Source organism: Biomphalaria glabrata, chromosome 1, assembly GCF_947242115.1.
Source record: "Biomphalaria glabrata chromosome 1, xgBioGlab47.1, whole genome shotgun sequence".
Lineage (NCBI taxonomy): Eukaryota > Metazoa > Mollusca > Gastropoda > Planorbidae > Biomphalaria > Biomphalaria glabrata.
This window is the reverse complement of record NC_074711.1, coordinates 22,671,041-22,694,484: the sequence shown is the minus strand read 5'-3', so window position 1 is coordinate 22,694,484 and position 23,444 is coordinate 22,671,041. Positions and strand designations below refer to the sequence as shown.

The window sequence follows — 23,444 nt, the reverse complement described above, 5'->3', positions numbered from 1 at the left end:
TTTTCTCCCTCGCTCTTGCTGTGTGTCTTCCTTTCTATCTGGCTCGTCCATCTCTCCCACGATACGGCATGCACATACATAGAGTTGTCTCATAATGAAGATGACAGTGATAGTTTCCAATGAGCCACACAGCTGCTGGTCACGTGACAGATGGTGCACTCCTGGCCTGGCGCCCTTTACCCACTTCTTACAGCACTCTCCGACAAACAAGCCCCCCCCCCCTTTTTTCACTTCCGCCCCCGCTTGAATATTGTACAAGTAACAATAGTGCCAACTGTATAACTGGAGGTCAAACATAGGAAACCTTTTTTTTTTTTTTTTTTTTTTAAATTTTTTTTTTATTTTAGCCAATCAATTACTTTGGAATTGATTTATACATAACAAAACACAGCTTTAAAAAAGATTAAAGCAAAGTTTTGAACCCGTAGCCTACATATCAACAAGACAGCGCTCTATCCAGCAAAGTAACTAAATTAGAGTGACCATTCATTTAACCCATGTTTGCTTTTTTTTGTTTTAAAGCTGCTTTATGCATTATTTAAAGAAAAGGAGTAAAGTTGCGCTTACTTGCAGGTAAAAGAGACAACTCAGTCAACTAGACATTAGACTGTGAATGTTTACGTTCTATTGGAATAGTTTGGCTTTCAGTCTTCATTAGGGTTTGATTAGATGAAATGTAGGCAGATAAATAGTAACAGTATACAGTATCTGGGCAACGCCAAGAGAAGCGAGCCTTAGGACCATATATTTAGAAAATGATAATGCAAAACTTCGACATACTATTGATCTGTGTTTCTCTGTGTGTCTGGGTGAAGACCAGTCAAGAGTTGATCCGGTCCTTGCTTATGTAAAGATAATTTGATCTTTCTTTCATTTCAGAGGTCCCATAGGCTTCTGTTTGCTGTGTATTCCATTGTACTTCAATTCAAATTACATGTGGGATAAACGATATTTGTTATCGGCTAGTGATCGCTTTAAATGACCTGGCCTGCAATGTTCAGACCATAGATTGCAATGAAATACCCCAGTGTCCGTTCAATTATCATCGCACGCGCTCGCACGTGCGAAAAAAAAGGGGGGTGGGTGGACTGTCGACATTTGATGCGCGTGTTTAGTTTATTTTTAGAGAGAGAGAGAAAAAAGTTGGGTGTAGTAGAGGTAGAATCTGTTAGTGCACTCACTCTCGTTTGTGATTGGTTGAAAGCATACCACGTGATGAGAGGCGGTGGGCGCGAACTGATAGCCAGGCAGTTGATTGATGCTGTTTGTCACGCATGACTTCTTCTGCCTGCTTTGCTCATCCCCTCTGTGAAAAAAAAAAAGAGTACCGTGAAAGTGAGGACGGGTTAGTACGTTATTAAAGGTTTAAGAGCTGCGCGCGGGATTAGTTCCATAGCCCAGTGTAGGGAAGGGGGAGGGGGTTGGGACTTGCAGCCTTCATTTTGCAGTTTGAAATGTAGGAAGAATTGGTTGGAAATTTGGTTTTGTCTCGGAGCAGCGAAGGCGAATAAAATGAAAATAAATCAATTTAAAATACATTTTATTTTAATACATCCAGAAGTGAGTTCGGGATAAAAAAAACAAAACAAGAGTGAGAGACGGACAGAAAGAGGAGTAAAGAAGAAACAGTTACGGGGGCACACATTGCGTACAAGCCCTACCAACATGTAATGGACTTATGTCACTATTTCTAGGCTACTGCAGCTGTGCTATGCTTTTACCTAATTGTACTTTCAGACGGCGGGTTTTTTTTTGTACTTTTTTAGAGGCCCCCTCAATTGGGAAAAGACGATATTAGTTTTGTGTGGAATGCCTGTCCGTCCGTCCGTCCAGTTTAGATCTCGTAAACTAGAAAAGATATTGTAAATCCGACATCATAATATTTTAGACCATTTAAAGTTCTGATGCGACGGCTACTTTTTTTCTTTTCTGAAAGCGAAAAATCTAATTTTTTAATAATCACTTATGCAAGCAGTTTTTATTTCATAAAAATACACCACATTTACAACTATTCACTATTAATAGTAACAAGCACGGGAGGCTCTTTAGTTTGGGACATTGCTATTTACCATATTTTTAACCCATTTGTGCAAATGGTTTTAGATTTTTTATTTTTTTTTTAACATTTGTATACGTTAAGTAAGTTCTGTCATACTAAGATTACTAACTACTACATTTACACTATTTAGTATGCATATAAGTTGGACATAATTTAAAACAACAATTAATAAGTTTTTCATATTATCGCATAAACTACATTGTTTCACACCAACCATTCAACACTCAACTAAAGGATTTTAAAAAAAAAAATTTACGATAGTGTTTGAATAAGATATTGACCCTTTACAAAATAATTAGATCAATTAGATATTCATTATAAGACATCAGTTAGGCCAGGTTCACATCTAACTTCACATTCACTTTCACCTATCCTTTGATCTGCTGGACCGCTGGGGCACCACACAGGATCTGTCAACCTTCTTTCTCCATTCTTCTCTGTCATTTGTCTTTGATCGAATTTCATTCTGATGTTCTTTCTGAAAATATTGAACCTGCCTTTTTATTGTGGGTGGACCACCTCGGGGGCCAATTTTGAGTTTGCGACTCAACTTCAGCATTGATTCAGGTGCATTAAAAATTATATTTTTAAAAAAGTTAATTTAAATTTTGAGTGCTTTGTAATTAATCATTAGTATAAAAATTGTCTTGTACACAAACACACACACACGTGGGCGTACAACAATTTGATAGGTTTATTGAATATCGTAATTATTAAGTCTTGTGCACAAAAACCACCAACTCACTGATTTATTCATGTACCTACCTATCAAGAGATCTCTTAATATAGCAAATGTATTCACTTGAAATTTCGTGCACAGGTTCCTCACTAAGACAGATTCGCAACCTCAAGGCCCCGAAAAAACAGCAAACTTTCTATTAAACCTTTGTATTTTATTATGGTATTTTCCCAATAGACCGCCGTCTGTACATCAAGTGTAATTAGAAATAACACAAAAATCAAGATTTCCCATAAGGCGACTTATTTTAATTTTTCTTACGTCATTTCCGCTTCCTTTTAGACACAGTCTAAAATATTTAACTGAGCCTAATAGCATGAAAAAGATTAACCTAAATCTAGAGCATAGACATATATATATATTGAATCTAGACTGGACATTGAGATCTTTTAAAACTACAAAAAATGTGATTTTTTTTTTTAAGTTGAAACAAGGCGTTGTTTTGTATAATAGTTATAAGAAGTAAAGTTGTTGTTTTTTTCAACACTAACCTATGTAACATATAATTTAATTTTTAGATCTAGATCTAGTAATTAAACATCAAAATAAGAGTACTCTTGTCTCATAATTATTATATTGCAATTTTTAGATACATAATCTAGAAAGATCTAGGTAATCTATTTAAATGTACATAAGATTATTAAAATCAACAGACATGAATTATTTCGATCTAGGATTTTTGAAACATTATCTCAATGGAAACTAACAGGAAATGGCTTTGTTTCATATATTAGCGTGAATATATAGTTCTGTGATTAATAGCCCATTCTAAACAAAATCTGAGAAATGATTTTGCATTATTGGGACGACTTCCCTTAAAGCTTGAAAAAGAGTTACGTACATAAAAATCTATAGGCCTATATATAGGTCGGTGAATCGATCAATCACGCATAAGAATTTCTTTCCGGTTTCCAGTCTAGATATAATATATAAGCCTATGATCTAGAGTTTATTTTTTATTTCCGCTTATGTGCGTTTGTAGATTAGACTGCTATACTCTGTAGCACAGTCTTTTCTGTGTATTAAAAAGGGGTCAAATAAACGATTACAGTTAATTAAACCAAATTAGTATTTCCTTTTTTTAAGAAGATGCAATGCCAAAATAAATGCATTGTGGGAAAAGGAAATTTAATTGGTTACTTCGGAAAATGCATCATTTTTTCCCTGTCGGTCTGAAGCTGATGGTCTAAAGATATCTACGACCATTCCGTACATTGCTTGCCTGATGATGAAAGGAGACATTGGGAACAACAACAAAAAGTAACCAAAGGTGCTATATTTAGAATTCAAAAGATAAGATAAATCTGTGCTGATGGGTCGATCAATTGGACGGTGCAAACAAAAAGTTAAAGGTTGTCATTGTAATAAAAAAAAAAGCCGAAATGTGCGAAAGCGGGTGTGTGTGTGTGTGTGTGTGTGAAGGGCCGGTCGAAAAGCAACATGTATGTATGTGAACTATTTCGATATTGAATAGAAAAGTCAAAGATTGGAACATCTGACTAACTTTTTTTTTGTTGTGGGTGAGAAGGGGGATGTACAAGTGATATTAGAATTCAAGGACTAACATTACATGTGTGTCATACGGGGGCAGGAGCGTTATAAAGTGGGTCGTTCCAAATGAAATCAATATCTAGGTCATGGACATTACCATTCTCAGGGGGAAAAAACGAAATGGGGGTTCCAGAGAGAGAGAGAGAAAGAAGGAGGTGAATAAGAAAGAAAGCAGATACAACAATTCACGGGCTAAAAAGTTTAAGGGGAATCGTTAAAATGTAAATATAAAGCCTTGGAACAAATCAACGGGTGTAGCCGCTGTGTAATGTTAGTCTTTTAAATTAGTCATCAACCTATATATATATAGGTTGATGACTAATTTAAAAGACTAATATATATATATATATATATATCTTGTCTACGCCAATAGTGAAGACAGTCTGAATAACAGCTTGGAGACGATCTAAGTCATATATATATATATGATATATGTATATTGAGAGAGAGAGAGAGAGACTCTCTTTGCTCGTTGACTTGACCTACCCAGCGCTACTCTTGTGAATAGAGGCCCTTATGTCTTGCTTTGGTGTTCGCTTCTGTCCCTAAACTTTGTCATGCTTTCAACAAGTCTTTAGTCACCGTTTAGTAAGTAACGTCTCATTTCTATGCAGTCAAGTGAAGACTTGCGGGTGTCCTTCAAAGAAGTCACTGGACTGGAACAAAGTCAATCTTTCACCAACAACTCCGTCTCACAAGAATGTAGACATTTCCAGAGAACACGGTTTGGTGTTGGGCTGCCTCTTTTTGTGTAAATGTCTATTTGATACAAGTGTGGCTTTTTGCTTGTTTCTTTGAGATTTGTAGAGCGGTCGATGCTGCGTTAGAGAATCGAGTGGATCATGACGTAGTAAGTCGTAAGTGTAAGAACAATTTCACTTTCAAAACAATATGGCCACAGTCAGAAAAGTTTGACCGTTATAATTTACCAAAGGAAAAGAAAAAAAAAAAAAAGAAATTAATTGAATTTAGTTAGAGAGCGAGAAAATATTTCTCTTGAATGGACTAGCCGTCTTCGGTTATTTCCGCATGTCGGCGTTAGTAATTCGTCAGTTGAATAAATTAATGTTCGTGAACATTTAGCGCATCGTCTTCTAAGTCTAGATCTTATGGCCTATTATTTTATAAAGTGTAGTAGATCTATGTATTTGCTAATACAGGATTTAAAAAAAAAGGGGGGGGGGTGTGGCAGGTAAAAAATGTTTCAATTATTATTTTAATCTAACATTCAATAATGATTAGGAGAAAAATAATCGCTCTATAAGTTGTATAAAGGAGATATTGTCTTTTTTTTTTTTTAAAGTATTTTTTTTTTTCTTGTTTAATGCTTGTTGTTGACAGTCGTTGACCTGTGGCACCAAACTCAACCGCTGTAGGCGTATTTATCTTGAAATGACACGAAACTTCTATGTGGACAATACAAAATAAAACTTTGATTACAAATTGAACTTGAGATGGAATGAATTAAAATATAAAATTGTATTTTGAACAAAATCTAACTCACTACTAAAAAAAAAAAGTCTCTTGTCTCTGGCATTCTCGAGTCGTCTAGGGGTAGGCGTACCGCTTATCTTGCATCAATCACCCTGCCTAGCCGCCAACCAATCGCTAACTGTATCTCTCCGTCACCATAGAAACACACACACACACACTCCATAACAATCTTTATTGCTTTCTTAGCAATGCTTTTCTTGACTATGTGTTTAAGTGGCGTTTGTTTGTTGCCAATGATATTACTCAATTAAATGCAGTTAGTTGACTATGAAAGTTCCAATTGAACACAGCCACACTGTAGTTCAACTTTCAAGAGATTCATGTTTCAATGGTTTAGCCTTTATTGGTGCTAGATATACATCTTTAGAAAATTCCATTGACGAAATGACTTGGGGTCCTATTTCTATTACAAAAGTAAAGATCAAGATCAAGTGGAGAGAGAGAGAGAGTTATTGAAGTATTTAGAACGTTGAACTCTTGGTACATCCACAAAATCTTTTCTTCACTTTCATGTAACATAAGCCCTCCTTCGCAAGACTGATTCTCTGCCTGTATTTCTTTCTTAGATACATCTAACTTTCTCTCTCCTCTATCTCTCTCCTCTCTCTCTCTCATCATTATTTAGTGTAGCACCGTTATTAAACCGTTCAACGAAGTCTTCAACTGTAGGCTACAGAGTAGCTTGTTGTATCGGTATTAGATAAACTTTGACAATTCTTTTGTGTAGATACTTTCAGAACCGGAGGATGGGAAAATGGAGAGAAGAGAGAGAGACAGGGAGAGTAAGATGGAAGGTGGGTTGAAAGAAAGAAAAGTTAATTATGCCATGTCAACCATTTCTTGTGAAATATTCAGTTCTACATCTAGAACTTTTTTTTTTTTTTTAATTGATTAATCCATTTTGAGGTGATCAATTTATACTAACTTTGATACGTTTTCTTGACATCTGGCAAGTTCTTATTGTTAACAGGGCTTCCAATTCCAAACTAATTGTACGCCTCTGTCTGTCACGATTAGAGCTCCAGACTAAAAGCACTAGTGAAGATCCTATTTTTTCCTATTCTGTAGCGTACTACAATAAATCGGTGCAACGGATTCATGACGTGAATTATGAGCATACCTTTTGTACAAACACAAGTGAACCGGTCCAACACAAATACACATCTTTCTGCTACTCGACTCTCATCTCTAGATTGTACTCATTACTTCAATGTTCAATCCCTTATTTATCACCTCAACTCTAGATTGTACTCAATACTTCAATGTTCAATCCCTTATTTATCACCTCAACTAGGACAGATTTCCTCGTAGTTACACCAGAATCTCTTGAGAAAATAGAAACGAATTATCATCCATAGTTATACTCATAGTTACACAAGAAACACGCCCACACACATACACTCCATATTATGGCCCATTTCAGTGGTGAAGTGACTATGGATCATGTCATGGAAATATATGCCTGTGTATTAGCTATGGTCGGAACGATGTCGCCCACACAGCAGTTCTGTCACACACTCCATAACACTCTATTCATGACATATCTGTTTCTGGGTGTATCAACAGACTTTAAAAAAAAACGTCTGCCCGTTGTAGGCACATATTTAAAAACAAAAGATTTCATGGGCACTACGTGTTATTCGATAGTCAGACTTGTGCTGAGAGTGACATAGCTATTGGCCCAACTCTCTTGTGTCTATTCCTCTGTCTTTCCGCTCTCTGGCCATATTCAGACTGTCTTGAAGCATTCTATTAACAGATCCTGCTCTGGGTGTGATCGCAATAAAATCTTTTAAATGTACTGGGTACATGGAGGATTGGGGTTATTAAAGTTTGTAGTTCATACTTCCTGATATCTCCACATGAAGTATCCCTATAATTGGTCACTTGTGACATGTTACTAAAAACAACAACATTCTAATGTGACTCACTCTTTTTGTGCTTACAACGTTGATACAACTGTTTGTTAGGTTCAGAAATAGAAGGAAGGAAGAAAGTTTTATGATTTGTGTCGTCACTTTCAGTCTCTCTCTCTCTCTCTCCACTTCTTCTAACTATTCATTGGTAGCGTTAGGTTTGACTTTTAAAAATGTAAACATGGAAATACCTACTATTCTCTCGGCCCTTCCACACACACGCGCATACACACGCAAAATGATGACTAGGTATAGTCAACTTTGCATTTATTTGGGATGACTTATTAATGGCAGAGTTGGAATTCAGGTCGTCCCCCCCCCCTCCCCCGAATTCCCGAATGTTTTGACTTTCTGCTTTTTAGCGGCCCCCGAAAGGGGAAAAGACGCTATTAGTTTTGTGTGAAATGTCTGACCGTCTGTCCGTCCGTCCCGTTTAGATCTCGTAAACTAGAAAAGATATTGAAAATCGGACATCACAATATTTTAGACCATTCAAAGTTCTGATGCAACGGCTACTTTTTTTTTTCCTGAAAGCGAAAAATCTCATTTTTAAAATCAGTTATGCAAGTATTTTTTTAAAGAGAAAAAGCTAATTAGTATGCATTATAAGTTAAACCTAATTTAGAACGAATAGTAATCTTATAAATTTCATTTTCCTAAACCTTCTTTTTTATTGCGGAATTTTTTTTTTTTTTTTTTTTTTTTTTTTTTTTTTTAGGATTTGAATAAGAGATTTAGCCTTTAAAAAAAAAATCATTATAAGACATCAGTTAGGCCAGGGGAGGCGCGGTGGCTGAGCGGTAAAGCGCTTGGCTTCCGAACCTGGGGTCCCGGGTTCGAATCCTGGTGAAGACTGGGATTTTAACTTTTGGAATCTTTGGGCGCCTCTGAGTCCACTCAGCTCTAATGGGTACCTGACATTAGTTGGGGAAAAGTAAAGGCGGTTGGTCGTTGTGCTGGCTACATGACACACTCGTTAACCGTAGGCCACAAAAACAGATGAACTTTACATCATCTGCCCTATAGACCACAAGGTCTGAAAGGGGAACTAGTTAGGCCAGGTTCACATCTAACTTTACATTCACTTTCACCTATCCTTTGATGTGGTGGATCGTTGGGCACTACACAAGATCTGTTAACCTTCTTTCTCCATTCTTATCTCTCATTTGTCTTTGATATAATTTGATTCGGCTGTTCTTTCTGAAAATATTGAAGCCTGCCTGGGTGGACCACTTTGGGGGCTGATTTTGAGTTTGTGTTTCCACACAAACTGTCTTTTGTAACCTTTTTTTTTTTTATTGGGGACGTTAAAAGACAAGTGTAACATTTGGTCGAACTTCAGGAGATTTGTCAGACGCTCTACGAGACACTTAATGAGACCCTGCGAGACATTTTGTCAGACACTCTGTGAAACATTTTACTCCACACTTTGTCAGATGGTGTAAGACATTTAGTCAGACACTCAATGAGACTTAGGCACTCTGTGAGACACTTTTGTGAAGTTCAATCTTGACTTTAAGGTCTGTATTCAAGTTCAACTGCGTTGAAATTTGAGATTTATTGAAAAGTTGGTTGATCTATTTTTACTTTTAAACAATTATTCATTGCATCTTTGTATAGGCGAGGATATTGCAGCATGAGGACAAAGAGCAGGTCGTGTAGATAAACAAAGCAACATCTACATTGTTCCTAGATCGTGCCTTGAGTATCTGTTGATCTTGGAGGTATGTTAGTATCAACCTGATCTTGGAGCTCACATCGAAGTTTTCAAGCCAAACGTTTGAACACATAACCTGCTAATTATCCTCAACTCATCACAAAACTATCCTTAGAGTTCGGGATTTCTTTCATCCCTACTCCTCTTATATAAACACTTAAGCACACATGTTTTATTATAACACTAAACTTCCTCCCCTCCCCCTCCCATTAACGTGACACCAAAAGTTACATAACTAAAGAAACAAAAAGGTATTTAAAGGTTAAACTTTTAAAAATTAATATTTTCTGGGGAATCAAACCATTCCCCCCCCCCATCCCCTTATCTCAGGAATTTTGAAGGCGCTCTTGTAAACTTGTATAAAGGCGAGGCACTATTCGTGTTAACATCAATCTTATTCACAATAGCTCTAAAACAGAAACATAGCCCATTAGTTCAACAACTACAAACCAAACATTTATTCCACCTCAGTATACCACTACAATCACTTCTACCCTAAACTAAAGTTCCTGCCAACTAGATACGTTTCATATATATGTATTACAATCTCCACAGGCGCCTTTCTGTTATTCTTTGAAAGTAGGCCGCCATTTTCATTGCGCGAATAAATATATATCAGGGCTTTTTGAATGCCACATGTTACTTTTTTTTTTCAGAACAGTTTAGCCTACTTTGAGTGTGTGTGTGTGTGCAAGCGTGAGTGAGGGCGAAGGAAAATCTTGTCCATGCGGCGAAGTTCTCTCTATTTTATGTCGGTGCGGGCAAACCTGGTGCTTCCGCTTGTCTGGCTTCTGTTGTTTTTTTTTTGTTTTTTTTTTGGTGTGTGACCTGGTTACAGACTGCGGTTCGCTTGTTCTATTGGTTTGTCTGACCGTGGAAACTGGCCCGCGACTGCTGCAGAGCGTTTTGTCTTCTGGGGTGGTATAAATCATGTGCCCCTGTTCAAACATTCATCATTCTCTTGGTGGAACGCCTACTTATTCGTTTTTTTACTACACCCCCCACCTTCTCTCCCACCCACCTACTTTGAAAGGGGAGGGCAGATTTAAAAAAAAAAGCTTCTTGTGCTAATTATTGCACAGTTACTTTACGTACGAGCCTGACAATTTCTCTTGCCGATTGTACTTAACTATTAAGTGCTATGTCCCCTGCAGTACTAATAGGCTCCACTAGACGTTCATTCGCAAGACCGTCTGCCGTTGAACTTTGCATATGGTGTCTTTCTACTTGGAAAGGAAAAAAAAAACATCAGGAGCGCACACACACTCACAAAAATGACGCCGTGACGCCAACAGTAGACGCTATGAACGCCAAGTAGTATTTGACTCCATATTACATTTGGACTCCAGCACGCGACGGAGCATTGAAAACCTTGTTCAGTCTCATCTGTCTCCCAACGGATGTGACCTTCCTCTCGGAATAATGGCCTCTTCACCCCCCCCCCTTTTTTTTTCCCCCTTTTACTGATCCGATTAGCTTTCCATTACTCGTAATGCCCGGAGTAGAAAATGGATTGCCACTGTGTAACACTTTGGTCGAAGTAGAGGTCTTATGTAAAGTAAAAAATAAACTACCCCTTTCAGACCTGCCTTCTATAAGGCAGATGATGTAAAGGTCATCTGTTTTTATGGCCGGAGGTTAACTAAGGTGTGATGTGGCTAGCGCAACGACCCACGGTTCTACTTTTTCCCAAGTAATGTATGGGCACACACTAATTGTGTACTTATTCTGAGCTACGAGCAATGGTAAGAGGATGGAGCTCTACTTCTTGGCGAAGAGGAAAGTGTGTGTGTGAGTGTTTTAAATATGGCGAGCAATATAATAAAAGACTCCTTTAAAAGCAATAGTTATCGCTGTCTCCATCAATCCCATTCTCTCAGTCTCTGTCTGTCTGTCTGTCTGTCTGTCTGTCTCAACATTTCCTAGCTGTTAGTAATTATGTATTTTGCATAAAAATGTGTACGCCCAACTATGACAATAGATTGAACTACATCTGTGCGACTATTTTAGTTTGGCATTCGTTTTAACATTGAGCTTTCTTTTGATCAAAATTATCCAAACCTCTTGACTGCTTCTTTTTACATATAAAAGCATTTTTTTTTCTTTTATTTGTTCAATTGTCTATGCTACTCCCCTTCCACCGTCTTAGCACCCCGCCTCCAGTTGCACATATACCAACACTAGAACATATTCCTGGACTGTCTAGTATTGTTCCTTCCAGCACTAAGCCAGTGCCAGGAGTTTCCGCTGCCGCCACTTCGTGCTCCAGTTACTTTCCCCTCCCTCTCACGCATTTTTTTCACCAGCCTCAGTTTGACTTAGCCTCCGGATCTCGTGTAGTAGTTAAGCAGCGTCTCTGACTTTGTCTATCAATCAAAACTGATCCCCCCCCCCCCCCCCCAGACATTTGACAGCATGCAAGACTTGAGTGCAGCATTTGGGGCGGTCTTAAGTGCTACCATAGTTTGCTTACGTTATTGTCCTCCCCCCACCCCCCCTCTCACTTCACCGTTGACGCACTGAACTAAGACATTCTATTTGAAACTACACCAACATTCAGTAGGTTGAGACTGTCTTCACTATTGGCGTAGACAAGAGAGATACTGGGCCAACTCTAGCAGAGGATAATCTGCAGTCATCCTGTTCCGTAAGTCTACATGTAAGTTAACACTGGACGGCGTAACGTTATACGCTGCGCGCGATTCAAACTACGACGTCTATCTGATCGGGTGCCGCTAGCCTTACTACACTCATTGGCAGCCTCAGACATTTGTCTTGTCACAGACTGTTAGACAAACTTTGGCCTTTTTTTCTTACTAAAGTGAATTTTGTTGTTGTTGCTGGTTTCTGATACCATCAGATATTTTGTTTTCTAGCCTATATTAAGGTAAACCCAAAAAGACTAACTTTCTCTCTGTAAGCACTAAGAGTTTTAATCGAATACTACAATGTTCGCCAGTGTACAAGTTGGTTTGTAGATCTCTCTATGTGCATACATGTTGAGGGCGAAGATTAGAATCATGTCCAGTCTGTATCCAATGTAGACAAGCTGCTCGTTGCCAGCTGTCACCCGTATCTCTGTTGTCTGTTGTACATCGTGTTTCCCCGTGTCTGCATACACTTGCATTCTGAGTCTGAGTTAGTGTTTAGATACTTGACTAGAGATTTAACTTTACAAAGCTTATATCAACTCACTCTGTCTGTCTGTCCAAAAGTTTGTACACGTTATTTCTTCGACACCCAATGATCAAGCTGAAATTGTGCACAATTATTTCTTTTACCTGACAACACAAGAATCAATTTTAAAAAGTAACCAATTAGTTAATTGGTAATAAATCATTTTGTATTTGGTATCTATAACAAGGGAAAGAAATTGTACTTGACTGAAGTGGTGGTATATGCTGAATTTGTTCCCTTTATAGATTGATGGGGCTTAGTAAACGCAAACATGTAATTATAACAATAGATAAGTATACAATCTTTTATGTTCATAGATTCTTCGCTGGTAGAGCGGTTACCGCGTTGGCTTGTGAAGCCCGAGAAGGCTTTAGCCCACAAGTTCGAATTCAGGTCGTTTTTTCTTTTAAATACATTTAAAAAGCGATCACCCAGATACCCCGTGCTTTCTCTCTCTTCCCCACCTCCTTTCCCTTTCCAGCTGGTCCTATCAAGTGATAGGATCATAGCGTACTGAGAAAGCTAAGACACGAAATAGCGCTAAGCAAAAACAATCGGTAAACAAATATTTCTAATCACATCAATTTATTATTGTTAGTCTAGATCTATTACAAATTTAATTACATGACTGATGCAAACGAATTGATACACTTAATATAAGCTTTGTCGTTTTTTATTTAAAGTTTTGTTTTTGTTCTGTACTTTGTTTGTTTCTTTTTCAGAACGTAAAGTGGAGCCACAAAGCTCCAAACGGTTACGCATCTCAGAATTGAACCCGCACCTTTTGTGTGCACTGTGTGGTGGATATCTGATAGACGCCACTACTATAATAGAGTGTCTTCATGCTTGTAAGTTGATTTTTATATTGTAACCTTTGAACTTTGTTTGGTTGCTCTCCTTAGCTTGCCCCATCTCTTAACCTTCATGTCTTGACTGTGTGGGACACACACCATTGGGTCCTATCTAATAGCTGCTAACGATGATGGCAATTAGAGATCTATAGGCTGCATTGGAAAACACAGTGCACTAATATGACTATGTGAATAAAACAATGCCTGGGAAAAACCCAACATACAACTTAACAGTGTTTTAATGGCTGCGTATAGAAATAATGGGGTGTATTGTTTTTAGTTTATTTATAACTTCGCGTATCCGTATTTAACATCATTCTAGTGTAGCCTATTGGCTTCTCTTCTCGTTCTGGTACACATATACGTCTGCGTCTAACTTGGTAATTATCTTATCTTATAAAATACAGACGTTACTTCTTAGAAAATAATTTCGTCCTACACGTATCCATGTGTCGGTCCAGTCGACTAGAGACTTAAAACTCTGTCATTGGTTTTCATGGCTGATTCAGGCAACCCGTTCCATGCTCTAATAGCACTAGAAAAAAAGAAGCAATATAACCAATTACCCCTAGTGGCCTAGTCTATAGGATAAGAAATGTGCTTTTTCTTTGTATGTTTCTGATTATTTTAAAAAGGTTGAGTGTTTCTATTTGTAAATTAGGGTTCGGTGTTTTATCTTATTATTTTTTTATCGTATTATATTATTTCTACTTAACTTTTTGAGTCCTGAAGCGTCTCTAAATCTTCAAATACAAAACAAAATCCAATAAATACTCAGAAAGACACAAAGATAAAGGCACATTTCTCATTCCATATGCTAGGACAAATTTTTACAAATGCTACTTTATCCCTAGTGCTTTTAGAGCATGGAATGGGTTGCCTGAGCCAGACAGGAAAATCAGTAACTTGGCAGAATTTAAGTCATTGGTTAACATGCCTCTTAGGGCGTAATTATGTTCTTTTTTGAAGTAACATCTGTATTATATAAGACAAGATAAATAGCATTTTAGTTTCATTGTTGATTTTGTAATAATGTCATCGCTTTGGGGGTTCCATGATAACTTTTCATTTATTATAAAAATGTTGTTCCTCATTTTGTTACTTAAATGACAACAAGAAAAACAAAACAAAAATCCTTTCTACAACTGACAAGAAGGCTTATCTTCGAGTCCGAAGAATTAATGACAAGTGCCTTATCGAATAGAACGTCAAAGTTGGTTCAATAGTCTTTTTTTTTTTTCTTATAGAGCAATTATTTTGCATAGATGTAGGTTACATTGCGTCATCAAAACTTTGTTATTTAGCAGACGGGGTGTAAAATTATTCTTTAATTTATTTAACTCTTGAATCAATAATGCCTTAGATTCGGAAATTCCAGAACGCGATAGTCCTTTCAAAACCAATGTTGGATCTAGATTTAAACCTATTTAAAAAAAAAAAACAATAAAATTTATTAATTTGTATACTTTGAAAAATTATAGAAGTCAGATTAGATTTGTTCCCGTTATGGCCAAGAAGCTAGTTATTCCCCCCCCCCCCCCCCCAATGTATATGGACTATAAAATGTATTGGAAAGTGTTGAAAGAAAAAGAAAATTGGATCCAATGTTTCTGTTGTTTTGTTTTTGTACCCCTGTCAATAAAAAAAAACAAATACACATTGCCTAATTATAACTGGCTGTTAATGAGCATCTATCCATGATTAAAATCTAGACTGTAGTTTCTAGTTTCAACATTACATCTACACCTTACAATTCACTTGTGTGTGTGTGTGCTTACCAAATGAAAAGTTGTTACCATTGTCTACAACTCATCTTTTGTCCTCGAACCAACTGGCGAGAGATCATCTTGTTTTATTATCACACAGTCACACATTATTTAGTGTTTTTTTTTTCCCAATTTAAATTTTACAAGCAAATGCTAAAACTTGAAAAGTGAACGCTTGCATTTAATAATTGTTTACCGTTTTGGCAAAATTTTTTGGGTGACAACTTTTCTGTCCAATTCTATTTGTCTGATGGCCTATTGTTTCAACTGTTCGAAGACATGATGAGGCAAACACTGCAAGTTGTTGGGTCTGATCAGGTGACACTTTGAAGCCACTCAGCAGGACATGGATGCTGAACAATTGACATTGGAGTAACAGGCTCTGTGCCTCTCCTTTCTGTGCCTCTCTACTTGGCACAATGTCACTGTTGAAGTGGTTTGTTGACGGAGGGTTACCTTCATTCTACACAACATTCCCCACTACCGGAGAGGTGAGAGAGATGGACGCAGGCCAAGTTCTCTAGCTACTTGATACTTCAAGCAACAATTTTGTTTGAAAACTTCAATCTTTGTAGACTGTCTCTACACCAACACTGAACTCGAGTGGATGGTTTAAAATGGATTTCTCGGTAAAATGGACGTTTTAACAAAGCCATTAAAAGAGAAATTTGTGAAGAGCTTTACTAAAGTGATTTTTTGAAAACATTTTTTTTTCAACTTATCTTTGAAAGAAACAAAAGGCAAAGGGAAAATACACTGGAACTATTGAGTGTGTGTTTACATGATCACTATGTACATTAGTCTTTGAGTTCATTTAATTTGATGATTAGGTAAATGACAAGTGAAATTTTGTTCACATTTGACAAACTTATTGAAATATTAGCTCTTGATTTCTCTTTTTTTTTTGTTCTGTAAGCAATATGTTTTACATTTTTAGAATCTTGAAAGCTTGATTTAGACTGTCAATTGAATTATTTATTTGTGTACACTCTAATGCATTGACTTATTGCAGTTATGCAAACATTTTGAGCTTGTTCAACTGATACTTAAATACGTAAACATGAGGCAGAGACAACTTTGACGTAGACTACAGTTGTCTCTCTTTTTGTTGCCTCGGCTACTTCAGTATACAGTTATCACGCCATCACATTCACTCGTTGACACAGACTGCAGATTTTGGAACACTTATTAGAAAGTATCTAGAGTCAATGTGTTAACAGCACGAACCAGGATGAATCGTTTAATAGGCTACAATAGTAATACTATGTTTTTTCTTTCGTATCATTAGCCTATATAACTGGGGCGATCAATACACACTAAATGTCTTTTGATATCTCTGGGCGTGAACAAAGGCCCCTGTCCATAAACCTTTGATGTAGAAACGGGTTGTTACTTAATGTAAAAATTTGGGTATTGACTAAAACTAGTGTTTTTCTTAATTTAATGTAGATGTAGAGCCCCAGGCTTGTTTATATGGTTACTGACCATAACTATAATCTTAACTTTGCTTTTTTTTTTTACTTACAGGCAACCATTCTTTAAAATATTATACATATCTAAAGTATGTTCACTATTATTATCTATCCTTGTTAGCTAATCAAAGATAATAGTATTATTAGTATCATTCTAATTAAAATCGTGTAATAATTTGAGACTAGCATTTAATTTTCAATCATTGTTGTATGAGTTCATCAGCGCTTCATCGTCACATTACTGGCTGGTCCACTTCCGGTGGTCATTAGGCTGAGAGTGAGTAGCTTAGAGAAATGCAGTGTTTCTAAATGAGCTAGAGGTCATACGATGACATTCACGTTTTGATTCTTAATACTTAGTCACATTTGATTTTTTCACGCCTCTAAATAAGCTGCTGCATAGTGGCGTAGCTCTAGGTACCCTTGCGCCCTGGTTCAAGAATATGTTGGTGCACCCCCCCCCCCAAAAGCCCATAAGACAAATTCAGTGAGACAAAAAAATCGAATAGTGTGTATGTATCGGTCTATTTAGCCAACGGCATTCCAATGTTTGTGGTGAACCGTGCCAGGGATAAAGTCATCACGTCTGCTTCAGTTCCTTCATGTTTTAAATGAGCAAACACACAGTTTTATTGTTTTGTTCCCATTATACACATTTTCATTCCGAAAAACTTGTATGTATCAAACTATTAAACATTGCTAAATACTTTCAATGTAGTTTTGATGTCCATCGGTGAACAGAACGTCACGTGTACCGCTTTAGTGCATTGGTGCACAGAACGTCACGTGTACCGCTTTAGTGCATCGGTGAACAGAACGTCACGTGTACCGCTTTAGTGCATCGATTAGAAAGAAACATTGAGAACGTTTGATTTCCTTGGAACTATTAGTTGTGTGGATGGGTGTGTGAGGGAGAGAGAGTCTTGGTGTCCTTCAGTTAACCGCGTGTACAATGTGGCTTCATTAATCCTAATCAAAACTGGACAATTGAACAGTCACCTATAACAATGTTGGCTTTTAACGAGAACTAGTTCGTTTGTTTGTTATCTATTTGAACCTAGAGTCCCATAGAATGATCGAACCGAAATGATTGCACTGCAACTTCCTGGCTTGTAGAACTCTCTCTCTAATACACAGACAGTGCATGTTTCTCTACACAGACAATGCATGTTTCTCTACACAGACAATGCATGTTTTGTTTTTATTGGGTTTCATAATACGTATTCTTTGTGCAGTGTTCATCTTGTGAAATAAAATAAAAAAATATTTGGTTAAAAAAAAAAAGGTTGTGTAAATAAAATTCAAAAATGAACAAAACTTTTTAAAAACTTTTTCAACATGAACTGCCGGAAATAGTAGAGGAATGACGGAGACCAGGAGATGTGTCACTTCATTTGTACAAGTCGACACACCTCAATCAGTTCATTTGTACAAGCCTACACACCTCAATCAGTTCATTTGTACAAGCCCACACACTTCAATCACTTCATTTGTACAAGCCTACACACCTCAATCAGTTCATTTGTACAAGCCTACACACCTCAATCAGTTCATTTGTACAAGCCCACACACCTCAATCACTTCATTTGTACAAGCCCACACACCTCAATCACTTCATTTGTACAAGCCCACACACCTCAATCACTTCATTTGTACAAGCCTACACACCTCAATCACTTCATTTGTACAAGCCTACACACCTCAATCACTTCATTTGTACAAGCCTACACACCTCAATCACTTCATTTGTACAAGCCTACACACCTCAATCACTTCATTTGTACAAGCCTACACACCTCAATCACTTCATTTGTACAAGCCCACACACCTCAATCACTTCATTTGTACAAGCCGACACACCTCAATCACTTCATTTGTACAAACCCACACACCTCAATCACTTCATTTGTACAACCCACACACCTCAATCACTTCATTTGTACAAGCCCACACACCTCAATTACTTCATTTGTACAATCATACACACCTCAATCACTTCATTTGTACAAGCCCACACACATCAATCACTTCATTTGTACAAGCCCACACACCTCAATCACTTCATTTGTACAAGCTGACACACCTCAATCACTTCATTTGTACAAGCCCACACACCTCAATCACTTCATTTGTACAAGCCTACACACCTCAATTACTTCATTTGTACAAGCCTACACACTTCAATCACTTCATTTGTACAAGCCATAACACCTCAATCACTTCATTTGTACAAGCCTACACACCTCAATTACTTCATTTGTACAAGCCTACACACCTCAATCACTTCATTTGTACAAGCCCACACACCTCAATCACTTCATTTGTACAAGCCTACACACCTCAATTACTTCATTTGTACAAGCCGACACACCTCAATTACTTCATTTGTACAAGCCGACACACCTCAATCACTTCATTTGTACAAGCCCACACACCTCAATCACTTCATTTGTACAAGTCGACACACCTCAATTACTTCATTTGTACAAGCCTACACACCTCAATTACTTCATTTGTACAAGCCGACACACCTCAATTACTTCATTTGTACAAACCGACACACCTCAATTACTTCATTTGTACAAGCCGACACACCTCAATCACTTCATTTGTACAAGCCCACACACCTCAATTACTTCATTTGTACAAGCCGACACACCTCAATCACTTCATTTGTACAAGCTGACACACCTCAATTACTTCATTTGTACAAGCCGACACACCTCAATTACTTCATTTGTACAAGCCGACACACCTCAATTACTTCATTTGTACAAGCCGACACACCTCAATCACTTCATTTGTACAAGCCTACACACCTCTATTACTTCATTTGTACAAGCCGACACACCTCAATCACTTCATTTGTACAAGCTGACACACCTCAATTACTTCATTTGTACAAACCGACACACCTCAATTACTTCATTTGTACAAGCCGACACACCTCAATTACTTCATTTGTACAAGCCCACACACCTCAATCACTTCATTTGTACAAGCCGACACACCTCAATTACTTCATTTGTACAAGCCGACACACCTCAATTACTTCATTTGTACAAGCCGACACACCTCAATTACTTCATTTGTACAAGCCGACACACCTCAATTACTTCATTTGTACAAGCCTACACACCTCAATCACTTCATTTGTACAAGCCGACACACCTCAATTACTTCATTTGTACAAGCCTACACACCTCAATCACTTCATTTGTACAAGCCGACACACCTCAATTACTTCATTTGTACAAGCCGACACACCTCAATTACTTCATTGGACGTGTTCAGCTATTTGACTCTTTAAGTAGATGTCATCAAATCTTGCTAAATCTTGCTAACACTTAGGGGAAATGTCACTACTTGATGTCGAAGAGAAAAGGCGAGTATTGGTTGAGAGTGACTAGTTTTGCAGAGACAAAGTAGAACATTTACACAAGGGGGAAACAAAGAAATAGTTACAATGACTTAAAGCGACTGCCTTGAACCAGGAACTAGAACTCAGCCTCTAGGTATAGAAAAGTGTCTGTTTCCTGTTCATCCAGTCATCACTGACATCTCATGAGCCCACCAAACATTTCCCAATGTGCTTTTCGTCATTCAGCTGATTGCCGTCTCGGTGTCACTTATAGACAAAACATACTATTGACCAAGACTAATACACTTGGATAGACATATTACGTCATTATCTGCTTTTTAGCATCAGGTTTGGGATGAACTAGTGTTAGTGCTATCTCGACGCTACTTACTGGATTGTTTGTCGTATGTTCACCTTACTGCCCCTGCCCCCATTGCTCCTGAAACGAGCCAATTACAGCAATAACTATTAAAGGCATACATCAGTGTCGCCCGCTAGTTCAAGAGCGGGAGGGGACGGGCGTGCGCTTGAGCGAGTCAAAAAGTTCAAGATTAGCAGCAATCATCCAATCCTGTGCGCCATAATGGCCTCCTATCAAGTCCGTGCCAGTTAATAGCTCTCGGGGTTGCAAGCGGTCATAATGACCACAGGACATCCGTTCGGACAGGCAGAGAAACAATGGAGGGAGTCGGTGCGTGGAACGGCGGAGGTACTAGCCTTTGGGTGGGAAACTGGACTTGCAACAATGTCCCTACTCTCTGAGGTCAATTTCTCTTCTGTTTCGAGGCACACAGTACCATATTAAATAAAGATTTTATTTCTACTGTGTGTCATTGATTTTCAAGAGGGGGTGATGGGGACAAAATGTGTTAGAAAAAAAAACAACAACCTGTCTATTCTCAAGACGCGCGCACGAGAGAGTAGTTATTACTCACCTGAGCGGCACGTGTCTTCTTGGCGCTAAGTCCAATGTTACTCATGACAAAGTTGTTGACCTTTTCTTCCCTTGTTACCGTGTCAAGATCCAACATGCTGTTTGTTTGCCGGAGTGGAGAGATACAGAGAGGGCATGAATCACTATCCTGTACTGGATTGTATTAACAGTATCTAGTCATTACAATCTGACCAGGCAGTGTTGAAATACTCATAGTCTATTGAAAGAGATCATCTGTAGCCACTTGATTATTTTGTCCAGTTCCTGATAGGCTTAAGGATCTTTTTTATTATTGTTAATGTCCTCCTAAAAGTATATGTACGTGAGCGAATTCACATTTCATTCAACACTCACATTGTAGCGTCCACAGTTTGAATCCGATGTTCTTCTATCTTTCGTAATACTTGTAAAGTCTATTTCACATTCCGTAGCAGGATGTATGCTTCAGTTCATGATATGTTTTTATTATTTTCCTCAGTTTGTAAGACTTGTATCTTGCGTTATTTGGAGACCAGCAACTACTGCCCTATCTGTGAAGTTTTAATTCACAAAACACGCCCCTGGCAGAATATTAGGTAAGTAGACAGTTCAAAACGTGTTTAAAAGACTTGCAATATTGACATTTGAACTCGGCAAGCACGGGCGATGCCAGCTAGTAATGTGCACTGAACGGTGTCAGTGCGTTCCTATAATGATTTCTGTTCTTCACATGTTCACCATATGTTATAATGATTTCTGTTTTTCACATGTTCACCATATGTTGTTAGACAATGATAATCTAGTTACATGTCATATTGACAATGTTGCCTTCATCTCTACTTGACAGATTAGACCATTCCCTACAAAATGCTGTTTATAAGATGGTTCCTGGTTTATTTCAAAGTAAGTAGATATGTTGAATGTCTGTATGTTACATTCCCAGAAGTGTGTTGAGGGCTATGTACTTAGAACTGTTTGGAAAATAAATGTCACCGCCTGAACATTCTGATTTATTCATCAATTGATTCATTGATACGTTTTACAATACTCAATTGACAACAAAACATTTACTGGACGTGTGAAATGAAATCTGTTCTTTGTCTGTATCTATGTATCTCTTACTTCCAAAACATTTACTGGACGTGTGAAATGAAATCTGTTCTTTTGTCTGTATCCATGTATCTCTTACTTCCAAAACATTTACTGGACGTGTGAAATGAAATCTGTTCTTTTGTCTGTATCTATGTATCTCTCTACTTCCAAAACATTTACTTGACGTGTGAAATGAAATCTGTTCTTTTGTCTGTATTCATGTATCTCTTACTTCCAAAACATTTACTTGACGTGTGAAATGAAATCTGTTCTTTGTCTGTATCTATGTATCTCTTACTTCCAAAACATTTACTTGACGTGTGAAATGAAATCTGTTCTTTTGTCTGTATCTATGTATCTCTTACTTCCAAAACATTTACTTGACGTGTGAAATGAAATCTGTTCTTTTGTCTGTATCTATGTATCTCTCTACTTCCAAAACATTTACTGGACGTGTGAAATGAAATCTGTTCTTTTGTCTGTATCTATGTATCTCTCTACTTCCAAAACATTTACTGGACGTGTGAAATGAAATCTGTTCTTTTGTCTGTATCTATGTATCTCTTACTTCCAAAACATTTACTGGACGTGTGAAATGAAATCTGTTCTTTTGTCTGTATCTATGTATCTCTCTACTTCCAAAACATTTACTGGACGTGTGAAATGAAATCTGTTCTTTTGACTGTATCTATGTATCTCTCTACTTCCAAAACATTTACTGGACGTGTGAAATGAAATCTGTTCTTTTGTCTGTATCTATGTATCTCTTACTTCCAAAACATTTACTGGACGTGTGAAATGAAATCTGTTCTTTTGTCTGTATCTATGTATCTCGCTACTTCCAAAACATTTACTTGACGTGTGAAATGAAATCTGTTCTTTGTCTGTATCTATGTATCTCTTACTTCCAAAACATTTACTGGACGTGTGAAATGAAATCTGTTCTTTTGTCTGTATCTATGTATCTCTCTACTTCCAAAACATTTACTGGACGTGTGAAATGAAATCTGTTCTTTTGTCTGTATCTATGTATCTCTTACTTCCAAAACATTTACTGGACGTGTGAAATGAAATCTGTTCTTTGTCTGTATCCATGTATCTCTTACTTCCAAAACATTTACTGGACGTGTGAAATGAAATCTGTTCTTTGTCTGTATCCATGTATCTCTTACTTCCAAAACATTTACTGGACGTGTGAAATGAAATCTGTTCTTTTGTCTGTATCCATGTATCTCTTACTTCCAAAACATTTACTGGACGTGTGAAATGAAATCTGTTCTTTGTCTGTATCCATGTATCTCTTACTTCCAAAACATTTACTGGACGTGTGAAATGA

The 23,444-nt window shown here is 37.5% G+C and overlaps 1 protein-coding gene across 1 annotated transcript in view; it reads left to right on the top strand.

The window, feature by feature from the left end:
* The window catches only part of LOC106078004 (mucin-2-like), a 49,614-nt gene that overhangs the window by 8,597 nt on the left and 17,573 nt on the right, over nucleotides 1–23,444 (top strand). Inside the window, exons 2-4 of the mRNA XM_056028784.1 lie at nucleotides 13,376–13,501; nucleotides 21,516–21,612; nucleotides 21,864–21,919. Coding sequence (XP_055884759.1) covers nucleotides 13,376–13,501; nucleotides 21,516–21,612; nucleotides 21,864–21,919 — 279 coding nt within the window. The remainder of the gene's footprint in view (nucleotides 1–13,375; nucleotides 13,502–21,515; nucleotides 21,613–21,863; nucleotides 21,920–23,444) is intronic.